Here is a 20,953-nt window from a genome sequence, read left to right as displayed (position 1 = left end):
TTGTGCACTGGAAAGAGAAAGATTAATAAAGGGTGTGAAAATATGGGCTTGTCTGAAACAGACGGGAGAAATAGTTTTGTAGAACTTTCTCAGTGGATGTGAGTCATGCTGTTTGGAGATTATCAGACAAAATAAGATCCGTATTGTCCAACCTTCTTGGCACAAGAGAAACAGTGATTGTGTAATTTCTTTTTTTAATTTGATCTTTGTAGTGATTTGGAGTTGCCGATAAACACAACTGGCAATTCTTTTGTCACTTAAGAAACATCTGAAATGTTTAGGACTAGGCTGACAACTTGTTTTTGGACCTTCTACTTCTCAATTTTACCAATTGTGGTAATAGAGAACTGTTTTAATCGAGATAATTTTTAGCACATTTCTTTGTGAATTTCAATTGTGTTGAGTTACCTGAAATCAAACATCCATCCATCCATTGTCTTCCACTTATCCCAAGTTGGGTCATTGTGGCAGCAGGCTAAGCAGGATATTACAGATGTCCTTCTTCCCATCCACACTTTTCTGTTCCTCCTGGGGAATTCCAAGGCATTCCTAGTCCAGATGAGATATACATTTGGGTCTACCTCACCTCCTCCCAGTTGGGCATGCCCAGAAGACCTCCAAAAGGAGCCACTCAGGAGGCCTCCTAACCAGATGTCCAAACCAGCTCAACTGGCTCGTTTCGACATACAGGAACAGCACGTCTACTCCAAGATCCCTCCAAAAGTCTGACATCCTCGTCCTATTTCTAAGGCTGAGCCACCCTTTGGTTGCTTGTATTCGTGACCTTACTCTTTCGGTTATCGCTCATATTTCATGACCATGCAGAGGGTGATGTTTGGGACACAGTAGACGGACTGGTAAATTTAAAGCTTCAATTTTCAGCTTAGCTCTCTCTTCACTACAACAGTCTGGTACAACACCTGCAGTACTTCTAGTGCCACATCAGCATCAGCAGTACTGCCCCAGCTCGCCCAGCTCTCACTTGAATTAGACACTTGAATTACCTTGCTTGAAGTCTCTCTCCCCCAATCCAGAGGAAGCATTCCATCTGTTTTCTGGCAGAAAACTATACCCTCAGGTTAGAAGGTGCTGACTTTTATCCCAGCCATTTCACACTTGGCTGGAAACCAGTTCAGTGCATAGTGAAGGTCACGCTCTGATGAAGCCAACAGAACCACATCATCCGCAAAAAGTAAGGATGCTATTCTAAAGTTCTCATAGCAGACACCCTCCTCACCCTGTCTACACCTTGAGATGTGACAAAGGGTAACCCAACACTGACTGAAAATGTGCTATCACTTTGGTTAGACATGGACCTGAAGTCCAGAACAGTGGAGTCTAATTGTTGTTTCTATTGTAATATCTATGGCAAACCTGGGACAAATACCAGACATTTTACAGTCATAAAAATAACAAATACTGACAGTGAAGCTAATAAAAACTAATAATTAGTTTGGGTCACTTTGTTTTCATTCATGAGTGCATCTTCTTGTTGGTGCTCAAGAGGTACTAGTGTAAGAAGTTTAGTGTTTTCTGTTGTATGTGTAATGGGGCCAAAATTAAATGTAATTACGTACCTGCAATTGTTTAGATTCAGTGAAACATTTTTACGTTTAGGTCCAACTTCAAGCAGCCCCTGTGTATAACACTGAACTGACTGTATTTACTTCTAGTGCTCTGACAAAGGCTCTGTTCCAAAGCACGTATTTCTTTTTTGATGTGAGACAGATTGTGAGTATTTTGTTCTCGCTGACTAGGGCATTTGAGGTGTGGTATTTTTTCTTTTTCTTTACCTTATCCTACATTTTGTGGGGAGTGAAGCATTAAAGTGATACTCATAAGAGACCAAAGAAGTTACAAAATTGAAGAAGTTTAAGCTCAAAATTGCTGGACCTTATGTTTTGCAGACTCCAGTTCAGTAAGTGTCTGCTATAGGCAGCAGAAGCCATAACGTTATGTCTGGACTGGACACTGTTCAACTTTCTGAAAAAAGTCACTATCTTCATGAGGTTTGAGGTCTATATTTCAAAGTAAATTGGCTTGCACCTTCTAACTAGAAAAACTAAATGCCGACTTTACAAAGCGTGTTTGAGGAAAGAATAAAAACATGCGTCAGTTTAACCTTGTAAACCCACAAATGCTGTTTTCTGCAGTCATCCCTCTATTTTTAAAAACTGTAACATGTTCACATCGCATCTTTTTGTTAATGTGCAAAATGCTGGGTTCATGTTGAAGCTACTTATCAAGTTCTTGGTTAGAGGAAACTTTTTACCTTCTCATGTAAAGTGTCCTGCTCTGACTTGTGTTGCCAGTTGATGCTAGATAAATATAACTGAACTAAAATTACAGGAAGTGAACTGTTGCAAAATGTGTAGCTGTAAAGTGGCTAAATCCTCTTGTAACTTTTTTTAAATCTTATTTCTGAATATAAACCTGCAAAAACAATGCCCTGTAATACAGTTTTCATCCTTTGGTTTCCTAAGCCAGAACTACAAACAGATTATTTGCAGGCTGTTTAGATGCTCTGCAAAATCTCACTTCTTCTGTCATGTGCTTCTTTGCTAATGCTTAATTATCGCTTGCAACACATCCTCAATCTGCACACGGATACTTGTGCTGTATTTATAGTATCAGCTCCTTTATTGTCATATTTTTGTGGCGCTTTGGCTGGAAGACTAGATTGTCATGCCATCTAACCAGTTTGGTTGTTGGCAAGCCAGAATAAAGGGCTAGCAGGGCTTGACCATGCCAGGTGTATGTAGTTGTATTCAATTCCGTGCTCTGTGGTTAAAATTCACTTAATTGGACGTGTCTAATATTTGAACTGTGTAGTTTTTTGTTTGTTTGTTTGTTTTGGCAGAGGTGACTGGGGGGTTAATGCAAATGTTATAGCTCGTATAGATACAAATGTCAAAAACACAACTCATCTCAAAGAGAAAAATAGCTGGACTCCAAAACAGAGGAGCAGTGACCTAGAAGTATGCACCAGACACTAAAGACAAAGGCAGGCTTTCCCTCTGTGCTGCATTGCTTCTTCACCTTGTGTTTAGCATGTATCTCTGCTGCCCTCTGTTGGATGCTTGTGGTCATTTTTTTTTCTAAACACTCAGAAGGATTCGTGGTGTTATTGTGCCACAGTTTACGGAATATTTGCAGCATTTTTATATTTTTTGTATCCTGTTAATGTTTTTTTTAAAAAATCAACTATTTGCAACCTTGGATGTCTGATTTTCTTTTTTTCTTGTTAGCTCAGCTTTCCTGAATCTGTCACCTTGCACTCATTATTTCCCAATGGCCGCTTGACTTATGGCATCTCATGCATTAATAATGTCCTCTACTCAGTGTATAATGTAGTCTGCACACCAGGATGGAGAACATGGACAAAGGAGATGAGCCTCCGACAGCTCACCTTCGTAATCGTCACAATGAGGTGGGCTGTAAAAAGACAGGAGATGTGATCTCATTACTTAAGAGAGAAAATGAGAGCTGGCTCATTAAAAGTGGTTCGCTCACAGCCTCTTCTCTTGGTTTCTCTCCCTTTTGTCCCTGCACATTCTTTTGTAATCACACACCTATCAGGACACTTCCAGAGACGTAACTGCTTTCTCCTTGACTGGCCAAGGTGACTGGGCGTCCCCAGCCGAGTGGATCTGACAGCTCGGCGGTTCCACTCCGCACGGAAAGCCTTTTAAGCTGCCGCCGGTGAAGTTGGCACGCAGCGGTAGAATTGGCCATGCGGGAAATCATTTTTATATTTTATTTTATTTTTCATCATTTGAAAATGCAATCAGTGCTTTGTTGTCCTGTACTGCTCTGTTCAGCATCAGACAGTGAGATCCAATCATTCCCCACTGAGCACTGCCAGCAGGGTGCAAGTGGGCACACAAGGGAGACTAAAAGAGCAAAGGCTAATAGGACTAAAGGATTCCATTAGCCCTTTTCCTTCTAATGTTACTTCCGCAGGGATGTGTATTGTTTCAGGTTCTTTAAAGGAACCTATTCAGCTCATTTTCAACTCATATTTTTATTTCCAACAACAACAACTCTCAACAAGTGTAGCTTTGCATGATTCACAATTCACAATAATTCTTATATAACTTATACCGACCCTTGGTGCAGCTACAGTATATTCCCTTCCCTCTGTCTATACGGCAAGGTTCTTCTGATTGGTTGCGTTTGGCAAACAATAGTTTTGAACAGCAGGTGGGTGGGCCTTGTGTTTTGACAGTAACTGAGATTTCCATGTTAGGGATATCCCCACTCTTTAACTTCATACAGATCCAAGTATAGAAATAACTGCCTGAAATAGAGTGTTTAGAGCACTTCAAATGCTCATTTTAGCTAATTTGAGACAAAATTACTTCTCCATATGCTTGCAATAGATATATATATGTATGTATGTATAGATAGATAGATAGATAGATACTATATGACAAAATAAGGCAAACAATAGTCTGAAACGGTGAAACACATGAAACAGTGTCCATCAGTAGAAAGTTACAAGCACAACTACTTTTGCAGAACTGTGTAAGAGAACAATGTACATGGGCGTCTGTACCGGAGGTGTTTGACAAATGATGCCGCATATCAAGTAATTCCACCAAGCGATGCGTGGTTAATGAAAATGCTAATTGGTAGTTGATGTTGTTAATTCCCCAAAGCCAGCACCCAGTCCCACAGATAAACAGCATTAATGAAATTTTAATTGCAAAAGTTGATATAAATGTAGCTAGTGGCAGGCTCTAACAATGAGTCGGAGTGTTTTTGATACCGTCTGCATTGTCGCCACAGACTTAGTAATGAAGTAGGATTGTCAAGGCTATGCTTTATGCTGCCAAAAAGTTCCCTCAGTGAGCTTTTATTTGCATAATTTCCTAATGAGACACTCTGTGTTGACAGACGCAATTGTGTGTGTCTGTCTGTCTTTGTGTTGCAAAGGAGATGAAGGGCCTAGACTGCTCTCGTTTCCCCGTTATTCTCTCTGTATATGTAAAACAGGAGTGTCTGTGATCGCTATGTTATTTTATGTGGACACGCTTGCACACAGAGGGGCTCAGGGGAAATGTCTAGGTCACCGACCTGAAATGAGCTGAGCCTCTTGCTGAAAATGGTACACACAGAAATGTAGTAATGACCCAGAAAGTTATCTGCGCTGTGGTACCTGGTGAGAAAGTGCTGTTAGGTTTATTTCAAGGAAATGTAGCTGAGTTCTATTTTGGTCAGCATGCTGTGTACTGAGATTAAATGCTGTTGTGATTTATGACTTCAAACTTTTGGGTAGCAAGTGGTTTCACATCTGGGTTTAACAGAGAGTGAGTGGGAGATTCCAAATTTAGCAGCTCAGGCACAAAGTATAGTTGTATGTATAGTATGTTGCTGAGAGGACAAAGAGGGTAACTTTGAATCTTTTATCAGTTTGACCAAATTAGGGAAATAGTCAGCAGTAGTATTTTAAATATAATCTTCAATGCTTCTCCTTCCCCTGTTCATACAAACACTCACCCACCAATTGTGGCTCAGTGTCCTGGCCAAGGGCACTTTGGCATGTGGAGGATTTAAGAAAAACTTGCTCTTTCACCTGAATAGTTGAGGGATTCTCTACTTTCAGGAGGGAGTTATCATACTGTTTAGCCCTGACTTGTCAAAAGGAAAAGAAAGTCAAGCATAAGTCACATATGCTGACCAGTGGGAGAAAGAAAAGGGAGGCAAAACAATACAAATAGTGCTAGTAATCATAAAGAGCATTTATAAATTTCAAAATGCAGTTTTTCCCTAGAACACCTGCTGCATTATAATCCCAACAAGTAACAACCGTGTGATGCTGTTGGCCTGCAGCTATGTAATTAACTTTTGTCTTTGCTGTTGGATTGTGTTATTCACTATGATTATGATTGATGGTCATTTTCTATTTGCTCTTCCAGAGGAGATTTTCCAGTCCCACATTGCCCATTGGTGGTCTCCAGATGGTGCCAGGTTAGCATACGCCACCATCAATGACACCTTGGTGCCCAGGATGGAGCTGCCAATGTTTACAGGCTCACCCTACCCAATAGGGAAAGAGTACCATTACCCTAAGGTATACTTTTTCCTTATTTAAACATCTGTACTGATGCGGATAGTTTAAATTATAGAAATAGAATGGTTTAAGCAAAGTGTTTTTATTTTTTGCTTTGTTTTTTATGGGACATTATGCTTAGTTACTCACTTTGTTTTCATTCTGATCAGGCTGGAGAGGAAAATCCAGTCATCACTCTTTATGTCGTGAACCTTAACGGCCCTCTGCACACCATTGAAATGAGGAGGCCTGATGATCCCAGGATAGGGTGAGTCATCCAAAACTATCAAACAGTCTACCTCTGTGCTCAGTCAACCGATGCACATTTTACACATCGTAGATTTGGCTCAGATTTGCAGTCACAGAAAACCGGTGGAAAATCATTGGCTTTTTTTTTTTTTTTTGGCATATCTGTACAAATAGTCAAGATGTGATTGCAGGACAGACTTTAAGCTTCAGTTAAAGAGGGTTTATAACTTTTGTAGGATTTAGAGTATTTAGAGTCCCCAGTTCAGAGACTCAAAGGTAATTGGACAATTATAATTGTGCTGTAACTGTATGATTTTCATTAAAGTGCACTATATTTTGAATAATTTGGAGATCTTTCTTCAAACCCTGGCCAGATATAGTATCTACAGCCTTTTCTATTTTCTCCTAAATGAGTTAGTAAACTCTTTAGACACCACACACTTGAGGAACAACATCCTGGACCTTAGATATCAAAGGCTTTAAAAAAACACTCCCCAAGGAGGCTTTATAGGTGACTTACCTTAGTGACATGACTAATATATTTTCATTTATTAAATAATGTAGATTGCAAAAAGAAGTGACTTTTTAATTTATATTTATTCTTTTTTTTACAGTGTTTTTTTTTTTGTCGCATTTGTATATTTACACAGTTTTCTGTGTAACAAATATATGCTACCACATTCTTGTGGCATGTCTCAAGTCAGCACAATTCTTACACTAATATGTTTGAATGGGAAGTATATTTTATCTAGAGTCACTATAACAATCAAGAAAATGGACCTTTTAATTGTCAGCCTGCATATGTTAACCCAAATCTTAGTCTACTGTTCTACAGCTTACTAAATGCCTCATCCTAAATATTTTTTTAATTAATCATTAATTATGTATATTATGTAAATCAGTAAGAACAATAACTTAAAATTTAAAGTAAAACAAGTAAAGGTTAAAAATACCTCTAATCAGGGACTTGTAACTGATGTAAGCGGCTTCCCTGCCGACCCATCCAGTGTCCAAATATGGAGATTTTATCCCTTTCCTGTACAAGGATGAAAAATGAGGATGGAAAAAATTTAATGTCCAGGATCACAAATCTGTAGATCAACAGAAAAGTCCTAAATATTAGTTGTATATGCATGTGTTATCATAGGTGATGCAAAGCAATATGGATTTTTGGATAATAAAATATTTTTGAATACAGTATATTACAGAGTCATATTATATGATATGCTGCACAGACTGGGGAATTTTCTGTCCCCAGTGATGCATTTTTCCTTAATGGAACTACACACAACACCCTATTAAGTTTAATGCCTCTATTTAGTCTCTTCATATTTACAGCCTATTTTTCCACCTCTTTATACACTGCTTGATTTCTCTGTATTCAGATGCAACCATTTTCTCACTTTTTCCATTATCTTATTTTTACCCACATTGCAGCTAATACCAATGATAATAAATGCTAAATATGCTTTCTGTTTGCCAGTGAGTACTATGTGACCATGGTGAAATGGGCCACCACCACCAAACTAGCCATTAATTGGCTGAACAGAGCACAGAACATCTCAATCCTCACACTGTGTCAGGCTACAACGGGAGTCTGTACTAAGGTGAGCACAGTGTGCATGGCACATGTGCCGCATGTATGAAAGGCTGTTTCTTTATCCCAACTGAAATCTGTTTATCTGTTTCTACAGAAACACGAAGATGAAAGTGAAGGGTGGCTTCACAGGCAGGTGAGAATGATAATACACACGTGTGTGTAAGGTGGATTTAGAGTATTAAGGCACTGAGGTACTTATCCTTTCCGTTGTAGCAGTCATTAAATTATAGCCACTGTTTACTTGCTTTGTTGCCTGGCATTTCTTGCCTGACGACATGCACAGTCATTAAATTCAAGCTTTAAATTTAACATGGCTTTGTTCTAAGCTGTGTATGCTGTCTTTTTAAATTATAACGTGGGAATGCCTTTGTATAATTACTGCATTAAGCAGCCTGCGTATTTAGTTGTCTGTAGCAGTCTTTATTTTATGTCTTGTTAAGTGAAAACACTTAGATCAACCCTCTCTGTGTATTCAGAATGAGAAGCCGCTGTTTTCCAAAGATGGTCTGAAGCTGTTCTTCACACGGGCCATTCCTCAAGGAGGCAGGGGCAAATTCTTTCACATCTCCATGTCCATCTCCCAGGTGAGAGAATATTTGTATGCCAAGTATTTGCATCACTAACTTGAAGTTAACTTGGAACTGATGAACCTTTCATGTCAAACTTTCAAAAAGTGTGGCCCTTATTAATGAAAAATTGTTTAAAAGACATTTTGCATACATAATTCCTTCTAGATGATTATTTCCAGCAGTTTCTGTCACCTGTAAATTGCCAAGGTGGTACATCTGGTGTTTCGTGCAGTGATTGTAGTGAAATATTTGCCCTGTTCCTGTCACATACAGAAAATGTTGGTGGAATTGGAGGATAGCTATCATATTTTTGCTGTTTTTGCTTCTCTACACCCACAGCCCAACATTAGTACAGACACACTGCAGTCTATCACATCTGGAGACTGGGATGTCACTCAAGTTCTGGCCTACAACGAGGAGAACCAACTAATGTGAGCATGCACAAACCCCCAAGCCGCCACCAGAACTCAATCATACTAAAAAGCATGTTACCACACATTTGCAACTGTTTACATTTACTCTAGGTTAACATATACTCACCACCCACTTTGTTAGATACACCTGTTCAACTGCACATTAACGCAAACATCTAATTGGGTTATTTAACCTCAAAAATATCTGCAGAACTTCAAGCCAAGCTTTGAATGGTAAAGAAAAATTATTTAGCTTACTTTGACTGTGGTGTGGTTGTTGGTGCCAGGCAGGTTGATCTGTTGATATTTACCCATACTCTCTTCATCTACATTTCTTTGGGTTTACAGAGAATGGTCAAAAAAATGAAAAATATCCAGTTAACAATAGCTCCCTGGGTGAAAATGCCTCGTTGATGCCAGTGGTCAGGGTAGAATTCCAAGAGTGCTTTGAGCTGATAGGAAGTCAACAGTAACTCAAGTAACAACTCACTACAACCAAGATATGCAGAAGAGAATCTCTGAATGCACAACACATTGAACCTTGATGGGGTACAGCAGCAGAGGACCCACACTGAGTGCCACTCCAATAAGCTTAGAATAAACTGAGGTTACAATTCACACCAAAATTGGGCAACAGAAGATTGGAAAACCCAAATGGAATTCACGGTCACCAGATCTCGATCCAGGTATCACCTTTGTGATGTGAGGGAACAGGAGATTTGCACTGTGGCATCTGCAGACAAATCTGCAGCAACTGTGTGACGCTATCATGTCAATATGGACCAAAATCTCTAAGAATTTTTCCAGCACCTTGATAATAATAATAATAATGGATTGCATTTATATAGCGCTTTTCGAGACCCTCAAAGCGCTTTACAATTCCACTATTCATTCACTCTTACATTCACACACTGGTGGAGGCAAGCTACAGTTGTAGCCACAGCTGCCCTGGGGCAGACTGACAGAAGCGAGGCTGCCATATCGCGCCATCGGCCCCTCTGGCCAACACCAGCAGGCGGTAGGTGAAGTGTCTTGCCCAAGAGAGAGCTGGGGGATCGAACCGGCAACCTTCCAGTTACAGATGATCGTCCCAACCCCCTGAACCAGGGTTGCCCCGTTGATGAATCTATGTCATTAAGAATTAAGACAGGATTGAAGGCAAAAGGGTGCCCAACCCATTACTAGCAAGGTACGCCTGAAGAGTCTTATGTGGTCATAAATGATAAACAGATAAACAAGTGTAGAAATTCAGCACCATGGACAGAGGCAAGCCCATCGTTTCAGTGGTTTGACAATAAAATTATTCTTCATTTTTATTATAAAGGTATATACTGGATATGGTCTTTAGGACTGAAATATTGGGAAATAGATGCTCTATTGTGCCACCTCAAACAATTCCACACAACAAACTGCCCTGAATGCACACACATAACAACCGCCTTGAGTCTCCATTGCACCCATGAGGAGTGTGACTCATTCCCATCACTCCCTGATAATTACACTCCCACTGTGATCTGACTAGCATGACTTCACATATTTACACCCTCATCCAAACATATATAGAAACACAGTTCCTCTTTTTTCCTGAGAGTTGCAGGGATTTGAAAAAATCCCAGCCAAATGGGGGTAAGATTTGTCCCATTTCTGTTCTGGGTTCTTTTATAAAACATCTTTTCTAGTCGGGGTATTACTAGGGTAGTCCCTAAGCTGACTGGGGAACACAGCTCTGCTAAAGTCACAGAGTATAACAAAAATAACAATTATACATGACTGTCATTCCATTTTTGCGTTTTTTAATATGTTTACGCAGATACTTCTTGAGCACTGAAGATGGTCCAAAGCGAAGGCATCTGTACAGGTAATAGCTGTTCGAACTTACACTGCACTTGAAAAACTAGTAGCTTTGATAGTTGGGAAAATGTGTTTTTTAGTTTCAATGTTAAAAACAAACACTCATATTTATTTCCATAGTGCGGACACATTTGGTTCATTCAACCGTCGCTGTCTGACCTGCGCCTTGTCCAACAGCTGTGGATATATCAGTGGCTCCTTCAGCCTCAACATGAGCTACTTCCTGCTCAACTGCCAAGGTAGTAGCATGTTTGAATTCAGCTTCTGTTTAGCTTATCCACTTAAAGATGTCACACAGGGCTCTCTTTCAACAATGAAGTTAAAAGGTGCATGAGTGCAAACTTTTAAAGTGGGCACCTGCTATTTTTATTACATCACAGTGCCATGTGCAAGGAGACAATGCAATACTGTGATGATAAATCAGCCATCATATAAATGGCCAATCCTCCAGTTTGCATTTCTTATTTGTTTATACTTTCAGGGAGAATACACATTAATCAACATTACTACAAGTGTACCAGTGGGTTTACTATATTACCACTGGGTAATTTTTCAACTGTTGACCCTGACCAGATGTTAAATTAGCCTTTAGAAGCATAAATGAATATTTAAAAGCCTCAAAACAGTAAAAAGCTTTAGAAAGAAGAAGTTGAAAGAGAAGTGCAGGCTGTTAAAATGCAACCACATAATATCCTGTTCTATTACACATGATAAGCATAAGCCAGAGGGTACACAATTGGATAAAATGTCATATCGTATCATAATGTTAAGCTTTAAAATTTTGTTTGTTTTGAAGTTTGTATGATAATAAATTAGCTACACTTAAGAGAATACACATCCAACACTGCTAGTCATGTATGTGTCCTTTGACTTACTGTAATAATTTAATCAAATAAAAGGGATCGCTTTTGTAGTCATTGCTATAGGTGTGTCTGTTGGTTCAAAGTGGTTTCTCTCAGTAATCTGTAGCTTTGTTTACTTGAATGCACATTCAAGTAATGCTTTTATTAAGCTTCAACATCTGTCTGTTTTATTTTCCCCCCTGAAGGAGTATGTAATTGGTTCTGTTTGATTGTCTGTTTGTTAGCAGTCTAGGGTCCACAGTTTTCAAGATATCATTTTCAAATTTTGTTTGAAAATCTCCAAGATCAGTTTTTGTAATATGATAAATCAAGTAATATATCATATGAAAGGGCATGGAGAAAGCTGTACGGGCATTTTTTATTTTTTCAATTCGATGGCCTATAACGTTACATCACATACAAAATTATAATATAAACATAATATATATAATATACATTATAAAAAATATAATTTCATGTGTTTATGTATATTTTCACAGCTTATAGAAGCCAAAGGTTTCAGCCAATTCTGCTCCAGTCATATGGGTAAAGACGATAAAACACACCATTTTAGTATATAATGCTAATAGGTCAAAGCGATGATGTCACGATGGAGATGTCATTATTGAAAATTAATGACATCAGCATAAAATATCAGCGTTTTAGTATAGCCCTTGCCCTTTGGGGGGAGTTGTGCAATAGTGCTCTTGTATTACTTCCTTTTTCTCATTGATGTACAATAACATGTATACAGTGAGTGTAAGATATTAAAACCTGTAATGATATTTTATATACTAATCATATGTTTTGTACGTAAATGTGAGCAACTATAGCTCGTAAGTGTAGCAAAGTCTTTGAAATGAGGTGAAGAATAAATAAAACATACAGTACAGTACTTAGAAATTACACTGTAGTAAAAATGTTTCTACCAATTTTCTTTTGGTGAGATGTTGTTGCTAAAATGATTTCATATTTCCGTTGTGTTGCTGGTAGGTAGTTCACCGAAAAGTGACAGCACTGTGGCAAAAACAGAGCCGGTGCTTGGATGACTTTACTTGTCACAATGTCAAAAGCTTCTTTCACCTAAAAAAAAGAGATCCCATATCATTGCACTTCTCCTACCTTTGATCCATTTCTTCAGTGCTGGTTACTAAAATATCAAAAGAAGAGACAATCTTCTCCTGGTGATCAGAGAAATATCAAAATGTCACAGCACTGTTGTCATGCCGCAGCAGAAACTGTGTCTCAGTCTGACTTGAAGCCTGTAGCCTCAATATTTAATCACTGATGTAACACTTCAGTGTCAATACTTGCTAACTGATCACCACTGATCTAAGATCAGACTTGAACTGACCAAAATGCAATCACACCCTTTGTGCTCAACCTCTGACACTCTCTGACAGTCAATAATCTTGTACCTCATGTATTTGTAGTGGAGTTCTTTCCTTCACAGCCTGCCTGTGATCTCATGTGATGACATTATAATATCATAATCACGAGGAAAGGGAGTGCAAGGGAGAGAAAAAGGAGCCAGGGAGAGAGCGGCTGGTTTGCTCTTCGACAAATACAACCACAGTGTTCCTCTATTTTATTCTCAATTTGCTAAGTGCATCAATCACTTCATTTGCTGCCCCTCCTCCCTGCAGTCTGAGGTTTTAGGGCTTTGCCTCTGTTTGTGGCCTAGATATGGAAAAGCTATTAGAGCTATTGCATTACATAAATTGAATAAGCAAAGATGTGCTTCTTTGTCTGTCAGACAAATGATCTGGTATCTTTTAGGGTTTTGTTTTGTTTTTTTCTTTTTGTGCATTCACTGAAGGACACTGTGGCATCACTGTGCATTTGTTAGGAAACATACACTTTTCCCTTGCTATAAACAAATAGTAAATACAGCAACCTATGTATTAATATTATGGTGATTTAAAAAGAAATTCTTTTTTTTAAACAGTCCATAGTAAGTCAGAGTGTCCACATGTCATGGTCAAATATAAAGATACATAGTATTTGAGCTCTGATCTTCTTTTTAGGGCCCGACATCCCATTTGTGGCTGTTTACAAGACACAGAGAGACGCAGAAAGTGAGACACAAGACAGAGAAAGTGAGTATTTCAACCAAGCAGCAGGTCTCCATGTCAAAAAGTGTATTTCCTCTACTGGCTTTCCCCCTCAAACCAACTGTAAGTGTCAGTATCTGCTAAGACTCGAGTCATTAGAGTGGATTTCATTATTTTCTGTGTTTCTATTGATACCTTTTGGATTAATTTAATGGAATTATCTAACAAATATTATGGCCGTTTTTATGCCATGGAGTTTTTATTTTATAGGTCACAAGTGCAGTGTGAACGAACAACATATGCCAACCGGCACGCCACTTTATAAGAAATGGTTACATTAAAAATAGTCTAAAGCAACCTGTGCTCAAGAGGTTCAGATGAGTGATTTAAATTAGCAGAGATTTAGTAGCTAAGTTAATTTTGGTGAAATCAGGGTCACATCAAATGTGAAAAATCTGTAAAAGCTTTTTATTACCCACAGTTTTTTATGGATGATCTTCAAACTTCACAACAATGCCGCCCTTGCTGCCTGTCTGTATCCACATTCTTAATAAAGTTTAAATGTGTGAGTTTTAAATTAAAAATCAATTTATTTATTTTTAAAGAAGAATTGTATTTACTTTTGTAGGAGGAAATTAGCTGTACACAAGCTATAACTTTTCGCCTTTTTTGGAATTTGAACAGATTTTTGACTCACCATAGGGGCTAGCCCCTAGTGGCCTTATAAAGAACTCCAATTTTGTCGCTCCTGCTTCCTCTTTTAGCCCTGGAAGCTACCTTTTGGCACAAATGAATATTTACAAGCCTGAATGGAATGAAACACATTACAAATGACCTTCTCTACATTACCATATTTGCTATATTTAACCTGACCTTGTCAAAAGGGGGCAGAAGTGTTTGCAGTGTAGTGCAAAGTGATCACCTTTGCACTGAGTCACTGTTTGTCTACAGGCCAAGTGTGGCATGACAGACGTAATGACATTACTCCTCACAATGGATGTCCTCATTAGATTATAACCTGCCCAACAGCACTATCAGCATACTGTTATTTGATTACTACAGTGTGTATGTGTGTGCCAGTCTTTATCATCTTTAAGTAATGAGATCTCCCCGACCTGAATATGTTAAAAAACAACTCTGTAAATTTCATTACCATATATTATTCGATGTATTCACCTTCACAACAGCATTTTTGTAAGTGCAATCCATTTTTTACCTGCCACTCAGCATGCTGCATTTAAAGGCATGTCTTTCTAAGTGACCTGTAGGTCTTTCTAATGTCCTGCTGTAAGCAATGGTAGAGACGAGGTCACATTAGAATTAGTGTATGAAGTCTCTTCATCTCATACCCTTCCAATTTGGCCGTCTTGATTTGGTGCCTGCTTTTACATCTCCTCTACGACATCTATGTTTAGGGGGGGAGCTTTTTCTTATCGCCTCTAAATTTTTCATGTAGCACATCTGTAAGGAGATTACTCTGTATTCTGCTCCTGTAACAAATCAGTCATTTGAAACATGAGCTGCCTGACAAAAATACTGTAAACTGTTATCTCACATACTCTCTCCAGGTATTGTAGAAGTCTATAAACTGGAGAGCAATGAGAAAGTGAGGCTGACCTTGGAGTCCATGCAGATGCCCATAGTGGAGTACAAGGAGATCAACATGGACGACTATAGTATGTATCAGACCACCAGACTCTTACTGTATAATGGCATATTATTAGGAACTTAATGCCTAATGATGGAGTCCTACAGAGCTTATTTCACTTTCACTTTTTATATTAAAAGATGCCACAGAGCTGAGGTAAACTGAGCCAAAAGATGTTTGACAGTCAAAACAATTAACTGATTCCTGATTTAAAAAAAAAAAAAAACATAAAGTTTGAAATATATTTTATTTGTAGACTGCATGTATGTATGTAAAAGATGGACATAGCCATCATGATGGCTGTCTTCATGTTTTGAAGCCAGATGTGAGGAATAAGGGGCAGGTCTGCCTGAGAACCAGACGACACTGAATGCTCATATGGTGACGTGAGCTCTAAAACCCTGCTTTAATATTTGTTTAACACCCCATGAAAACTTTGGGCCCAGATTAAAATCTGGACCCAAAGCTTTCTGGCACTGTGCCCTAATCCAGTGCAGGGCTCACTCTAAATGGAAAATAATAACTCTAGGGAAACATTCATATAGAAGTGAATGGGAAAATAGCCTTGTACTTGCCCTCTATGAACAGTTTCTTGTATGTATGTGGTTTTAGTCTCTCATTTTCGGTCACACTTTTTTCGTAAATCTCGACCATATTATGTTTCAAAAAGGATTATCTGTGGCATTTTCCTCTTCATTGTACAAGTTCTTACCAAATGAGCAAGCGGTTTGAGAGTCAGACCTGTCACATCAATTTTTCAGCAAGCCATGAAAATGCTCATCTCAAGGCTTCAAAACTGGCCTTCAGAAGCCAACAGGTGATGTCACAGTAGCTGTGTTCATAAGTTATGCTATCTGTGGTTCTTAAGCATATAAAATGGGTTGTTTTCTGTGCTACAGTCATGATCCAGCTTACTTTGAACATGCATTGCTAAGCTAGCAACTGAAGCCATAAAGTCTATTACCTCCGAAAAGATAATAAATTAAGGCATTTTCTCATAGACATCCATACAATTTGACTTAATTTAGCAATCAAAAACTGTGGCACTAACAGTTAGGAAGTTTAGTGCACAGAACCAGGGGTTATGTCCATCTTTAAGATCCAGCCTACTGTTTTGTGTCTGTGAAAGAGGCCTTAGTTGCTTTTGTGTAACAGTTGTTTGACTTGACATTGCAGCCTTGTCGATGCAGATCCTGAAACCAGCTGGCTTTGTTGAAACGTCACACTACCCTCTGCTCCTGCTTGTGTATGTATCAACAAAAGTGTGTGTCTATTAGCAATGCAGTCTCCACTCCAAGTTATATAAGGGACATATCCGTCATATCAATACAAACATGCCAAGCAGATAAATTTCTTTGTCCCTGACACCTGCTGGATAATAATTACACTGTGACAAACTGAACCTCCTCTCCACAATTTTTTCATGAGCGTTCCTTTCTTCCAGCCTTGAACTACATTTTATTCTCCAGGTCAGATCTAGGTTTCTCACCGTTTTAGAAAAAAAACGCACTACTATAATTTATTGTATCATCATTCATACCTGTAAAAATGATTTATTAGAAGTTTAAATCATTAGGACTTATTTCACCTTCTTCATCTCAGTCATAACTTGCAGTTGAAACTCTTACACCATTTAGCAGGCATGCCGCTGATTTTGAGTAAGTTTATCTATTCCATGTCCCCATTTTTCTCTGTTTTCTGTTCATCTGCTGTTGCTTTTCTTGCGCAGTGTAGCTCAAATGTTTAATTTAAAAATAGACTGCAGAAAATTGGGACATAAGGTTATGCACTTTATTTCCACATGGACACAAAGTTAGGACTGAAATAAGGATCGCATCACTTGTAGTAGCCTCAATTTCACGTCACTGCTCTGCTTGTGGTGCAGCGATGGGACACCTGGTGGCCAGATGGTGTCAGAGCAGTTTCACTTGGATTGGGCCACGGTGCTGGTGAGCAGCTTTGGCGCCATCGTGCTGCGTTGTGACGGGCGAGGCAGCGGCTTCCAGGGCACCAACCTGCTGCATCGGATCCAGAAGAAACTGGGCGTGTTTGAGGAGCAGGATCAGAAGGATGCACTTAAGTATGTGGATAAAGTCGTGCTGCTTTATTGAGAAAAACACATTAAACTGTGTAATTTGGAGAAGTCATCTGCCAGATCTTAAAGCCATATTTGTTCACTCACACACACACACACACACACACACACACACACACACACACACACAAATAAATTTACATTATCATCTGTAAATTCTTCATTAGTTACTGCTGTGAAAATATATTTCGCACACACACTGATAGCAGCTGGTCTGGCAGAACTGAAAACGTGCATTTAATGCGCAAGTGTTAAACAAACACTGTGAATTTAATATAGTATAATGTATCGTTTATTGCAAACAGCTGCTAAAACATCTTGTAGGTTATAGCTACAGCTGCTACTGTGAGACAGTTTTTCTAAAAGTCAAACTGAACCAATGTTTATCTTTGACAGTTTTATTCTAAAGGAGCCCTATGTTGACAAAAACAGAGTTGGAGCATTTGGAAAGGTAAGAATAGTGTCAGTATGTGCATTCTGGGTCCAAAGATTGACCAACATAGTCCATTCTACACTCGAGTATCTCTGTGTTAACATGCAGTTGTTGTACTTCAGGTGTATGGAGGCTATGTGACCAGCCTGTTGGTCAGCGGTGAGGAATCTCCTGTAAAATGCGGCGCTGTCCTCTCACCCATCACAGATTTTGAATTGTATGGTAAGCTGTGTTTGTTTGCAGCTTTTTGCATTTGAAAAATCACCACTCCGCTACTTGTACTAAACAAATGCAGTAACCCTGCATAATCAGTCAGGCTCAGGCAGCACTGACAGAATATTCAGAGGAAAAGGGAAGACAGATTGCAAATCTAGCACCTTTAACCCCACAGCGGGGATATCTTTTCAGGGACTGCGTCACGCAAGTAGGCACTCACGAGCATGATGGTGCAGACAAACCTAGAACTCAATCACATCAGCGCCAGACGAAGTTAACAACACCAGCCTCACCTCGGCTACCCGTGGAATAAAATGTGTGAAACGCAGAAGTGCTGTGCACCGAGGGAGTGACAGTACGAGAGACACAGGGAACAAGGAACGAGACGCGGTGCTGTTGTAGCTGGAGGCGCACTGAGTCAGGAAAGTGCAAATTAAGGAGGAGCTGGGCGTTGCGGTGTGACTGATTTCCCATCTATTTGATTTCTCTCGCTCTGCCAGAGGCGGTGAGAGACGTGCCATGACACTGGAATTGCAGAATTGCAAATGAAGACTGTTGTAACAGCCTCAAAACTAAGGAATATGTAGATGGCTGAATATATTTAGACGTGGGGATAAAAAAACACCCTCAAACAAAGAGTGATTAATGGAAGATTTGATTTGATCTTAACAACAAAGCAAATAAAAGTTAACAAAAGCCTATTTTCCCCTCTAGCTTCTGCATTTTCTGAGAGATACCTTGGACTGCCCAAACCTGACACAAGAGCATATACGGTAAGATTTTAATAATGGATTGCATTTATGAAGCGCTTTTCGAGACCCTCAAAGCGCTTTTATTACTTTTTTTTTTTTCATTTTCTTTCCAGTTTTAATAATTATCAAAATAATCTGCTGAAATGTGGTTTTTTTAGATGGCCAATTTAGCCCACAGAGCGTCTCAGTTTATGGATAAGAAGTTTCTGATTATCCATCCTACAGCTGACGGTAGGTCAGGAATTGTAATCATCTTCATAACTAAATATGTAAAAGATAAACAATAATCTGTCTCATTTGGTTCCTTTAGAAAAAGTCCACTTTCAACATACAGCGAAATTCATTGCCCAGCTCATCAGTGAAAAGGCCAACTACACCCTACAGGTATGCAGTCTTTCTTTTCCCTGTTCAGTCCAACCTCTGGGAGCTTTGTGATCCCAGTGGTGGTCTCACAGCAGGCAGAGGATTAGCCCTTCACAATGTCTGCCTCACACATAATGAGATTATAAGACCTCCTTGGGCATCCTGCATTAACACCAGGACTAATCCCTTTATAACACAATGCTCTGCTGGCGAATGTTCATCAAAGCTCATTACTGACCAACAGACACATTAGTGTGCACAGTATTAATATTAGGTCTCTACTAGTTTATGATGGGTTCAAATAAACACTATCACTTAGTTACTGTCGGTTGAAAAACACTTTGAGCTCTGGTAATATACACTTACTAGATAGTTTATAGGCTGTGCTAATACCAGGTTGGAACCTCTTTTGCCTTCAGAACTATCTTAATTCTCCTGGTACAGATTCAAAGATGAGCTGAAAACATTCCTCTGAGATTTTGGTCCGTATTGACATGATAGCATCACACAGTTGCTGCAGATTTAGTGGCTGCACATCAGTGATGTGAATATCCCATTTCACCACATCCCTAAAATTCAGTCATTTGAGTACAGTGAACTTTCTGTTGTGTTCAAGAAACCAGTTTGAGATGATTTGAGCGAAATGACGTGTTAATCGGCTGCTATTAGGCAGCTATTAGGAGATGGGTACACTGTGATCACAAAGGTAGGCTATGGCATTTAAACAAGGCTCAGTGGGTACTAAGGAGCTCAAAGTGTGACAAGGAAATATCCTCCATACCATTACACAACTGCAACAACCTGAACCATGGATACAAGGCAGGATCCATGCTTTTATTATCATTTGTGCCAGTGTATATTTTACAGGGTATATCAAACAAGAGTCATCCAATTTCAAAGTGCTTTAATTCTGCAGCCCTACACCGGTAACAAGTGAAACACGTACTGTTAGAAAGAGGGGATTCACGAGTTTCACATAGTTGCTGGTAGGTAGCAGTGGTTACAGTGAGTCCAAACATGCTCCCAAAAATTTGGGACAAGTTTAACTATCGTATGGACATATGCCATGCGTGTGGAGGGCGACATATTGAGCACTTGTGAACATTGTAAGTTTTGTATGTAAAACTTTATATTCAGCCATGTATTTAAAAATTTAAACCAAGCTTCTATGTACATTACTTTAAAAGGTATAGCCTTTTATAATCGGATAATTCTTTTGATAACACCCTGTATATGCCATCCCAGTGTTGCAACAGGAAACCTGAAACCTTCATGTTCTGAACACTTGGTGTGGTCTTTAGCTGCTCTAGGTTGGACGTGTTGCGCATTAAGAGATGCTTTTCTGTATACCTTGGTTATACTCAAATGGTTAATTGAGTTACTATTGCCTTCCTATCAGCTCAAAGTGGATTGGCAATTCTCCTCTAACATCAACAAGGCATTTTCATTCAGAGAACTACCACTCACTTTTCCAAGTAGTCTCTGAAAACCATAGAAATGGTCCTGGTAGAGCAGCAGTTTCTGAAATAATCGGACCAGTCTTACTGGCACCAACAATACATTAAAGGTTACTAAAATCTCCTTTCTTCCCTGTTCTGTTGCTTATTTGGAGCATGTCTGCACGCCTAACTGCACTGAACTGCTGTCGTATTATTAGATATTTACGTCGACATGCAGCTGAACAGATATCTAATCGTAAGTGGGCCAGACCAGTGAAACTACCTTGTCTGTTAGTAATAACAGTTCGACTACACATTTAATCCCCGAGATCCCTAAATGTAAAAAAAATCTGAAATTTCAACAACATTTTTCA

The 20,953-nt window shown here is 39.1% G+C and overlaps 1 protein-coding gene across 5 annotated transcripts in view; it reads left to right on the top strand.

Moving 5' to 3' along the window:
- Positions 1 to 20,953, top strand: part of LOC134634211 (dipeptidyl aminopeptidase-like protein 6) — a 240,528-nt gene that overhangs the window by 218,243 nt on the left and 1,332 nt on the right. For all 5 annotated transcript variants that reach the window (XM_063483273.1, XM_063483274.1, XM_063483271.1 and 2 more), the window contains 17 exons: positions 5,922 to 6,076; positions 6,226 to 6,323; positions 7,788 to 7,911; positions 7,999 to 8,037; positions 8,381 to 8,488; positions 8,813 to 8,904; positions 10,697 to 10,744; positions 10,858 to 10,976; positions 13,607 to 13,678; positions 15,202 to 15,309; positions 16,458 to 16,527; positions 17,167 to 17,361; positions 17,773 to 17,827; positions 17,932 to 18,031; positions 18,740 to 18,798; positions 18,936 to 19,008; positions 19,088 to 19,161. In XM_063483273.1, the coding sequence (XP_063339343.1) occupies positions 5,922 to 6,076; positions 6,226 to 6,323; positions 7,788 to 7,911; positions 7,999 to 8,037; positions 8,381 to 8,488; positions 8,813 to 8,904; positions 10,697 to 10,744; positions 10,858 to 10,976; positions 13,607 to 13,678; positions 15,202 to 15,309; positions 16,458 to 16,527; positions 17,167 to 17,361; positions 17,773 to 17,827; positions 17,932 to 18,031; positions 18,740 to 18,798; positions 18,936 to 19,008; positions 19,088 to 19,161 (1,589 nt within the window). The remainder of the gene's footprint in view (positions 1 to 5,921; positions 6,077 to 6,225; positions 6,324 to 7,787; positions 7,912 to 7,998; positions 8,038 to 8,380; positions 8,489 to 8,812; positions 8,905 to 10,696; positions 10,745 to 10,857; positions 10,977 to 13,606; positions 13,679 to 15,201; positions 15,310 to 16,457; positions 16,528 to 17,166; positions 17,362 to 17,772; positions 17,828 to 17,931; positions 18,032 to 18,739; positions 18,799 to 18,935; positions 19,009 to 19,087; positions 19,162 to 20,953) is intronic.

Source organism: Pelmatolapia mariae, linkage group LG9, assembly GCF_036321145.2.
Source record: "Pelmatolapia mariae isolate MD_Pm_ZW linkage group LG9, Pm_UMD_F_2, whole genome shotgun sequence".
Lineage (NCBI taxonomy): Eukaryota > Metazoa > Chordata > Actinopteri > Cichliformes > Cichlidae > Pelmatolapia > Pelmatolapia mariae.
This window is presented reverse-complemented; position numbering and strand designations above follow the sequence as displayed.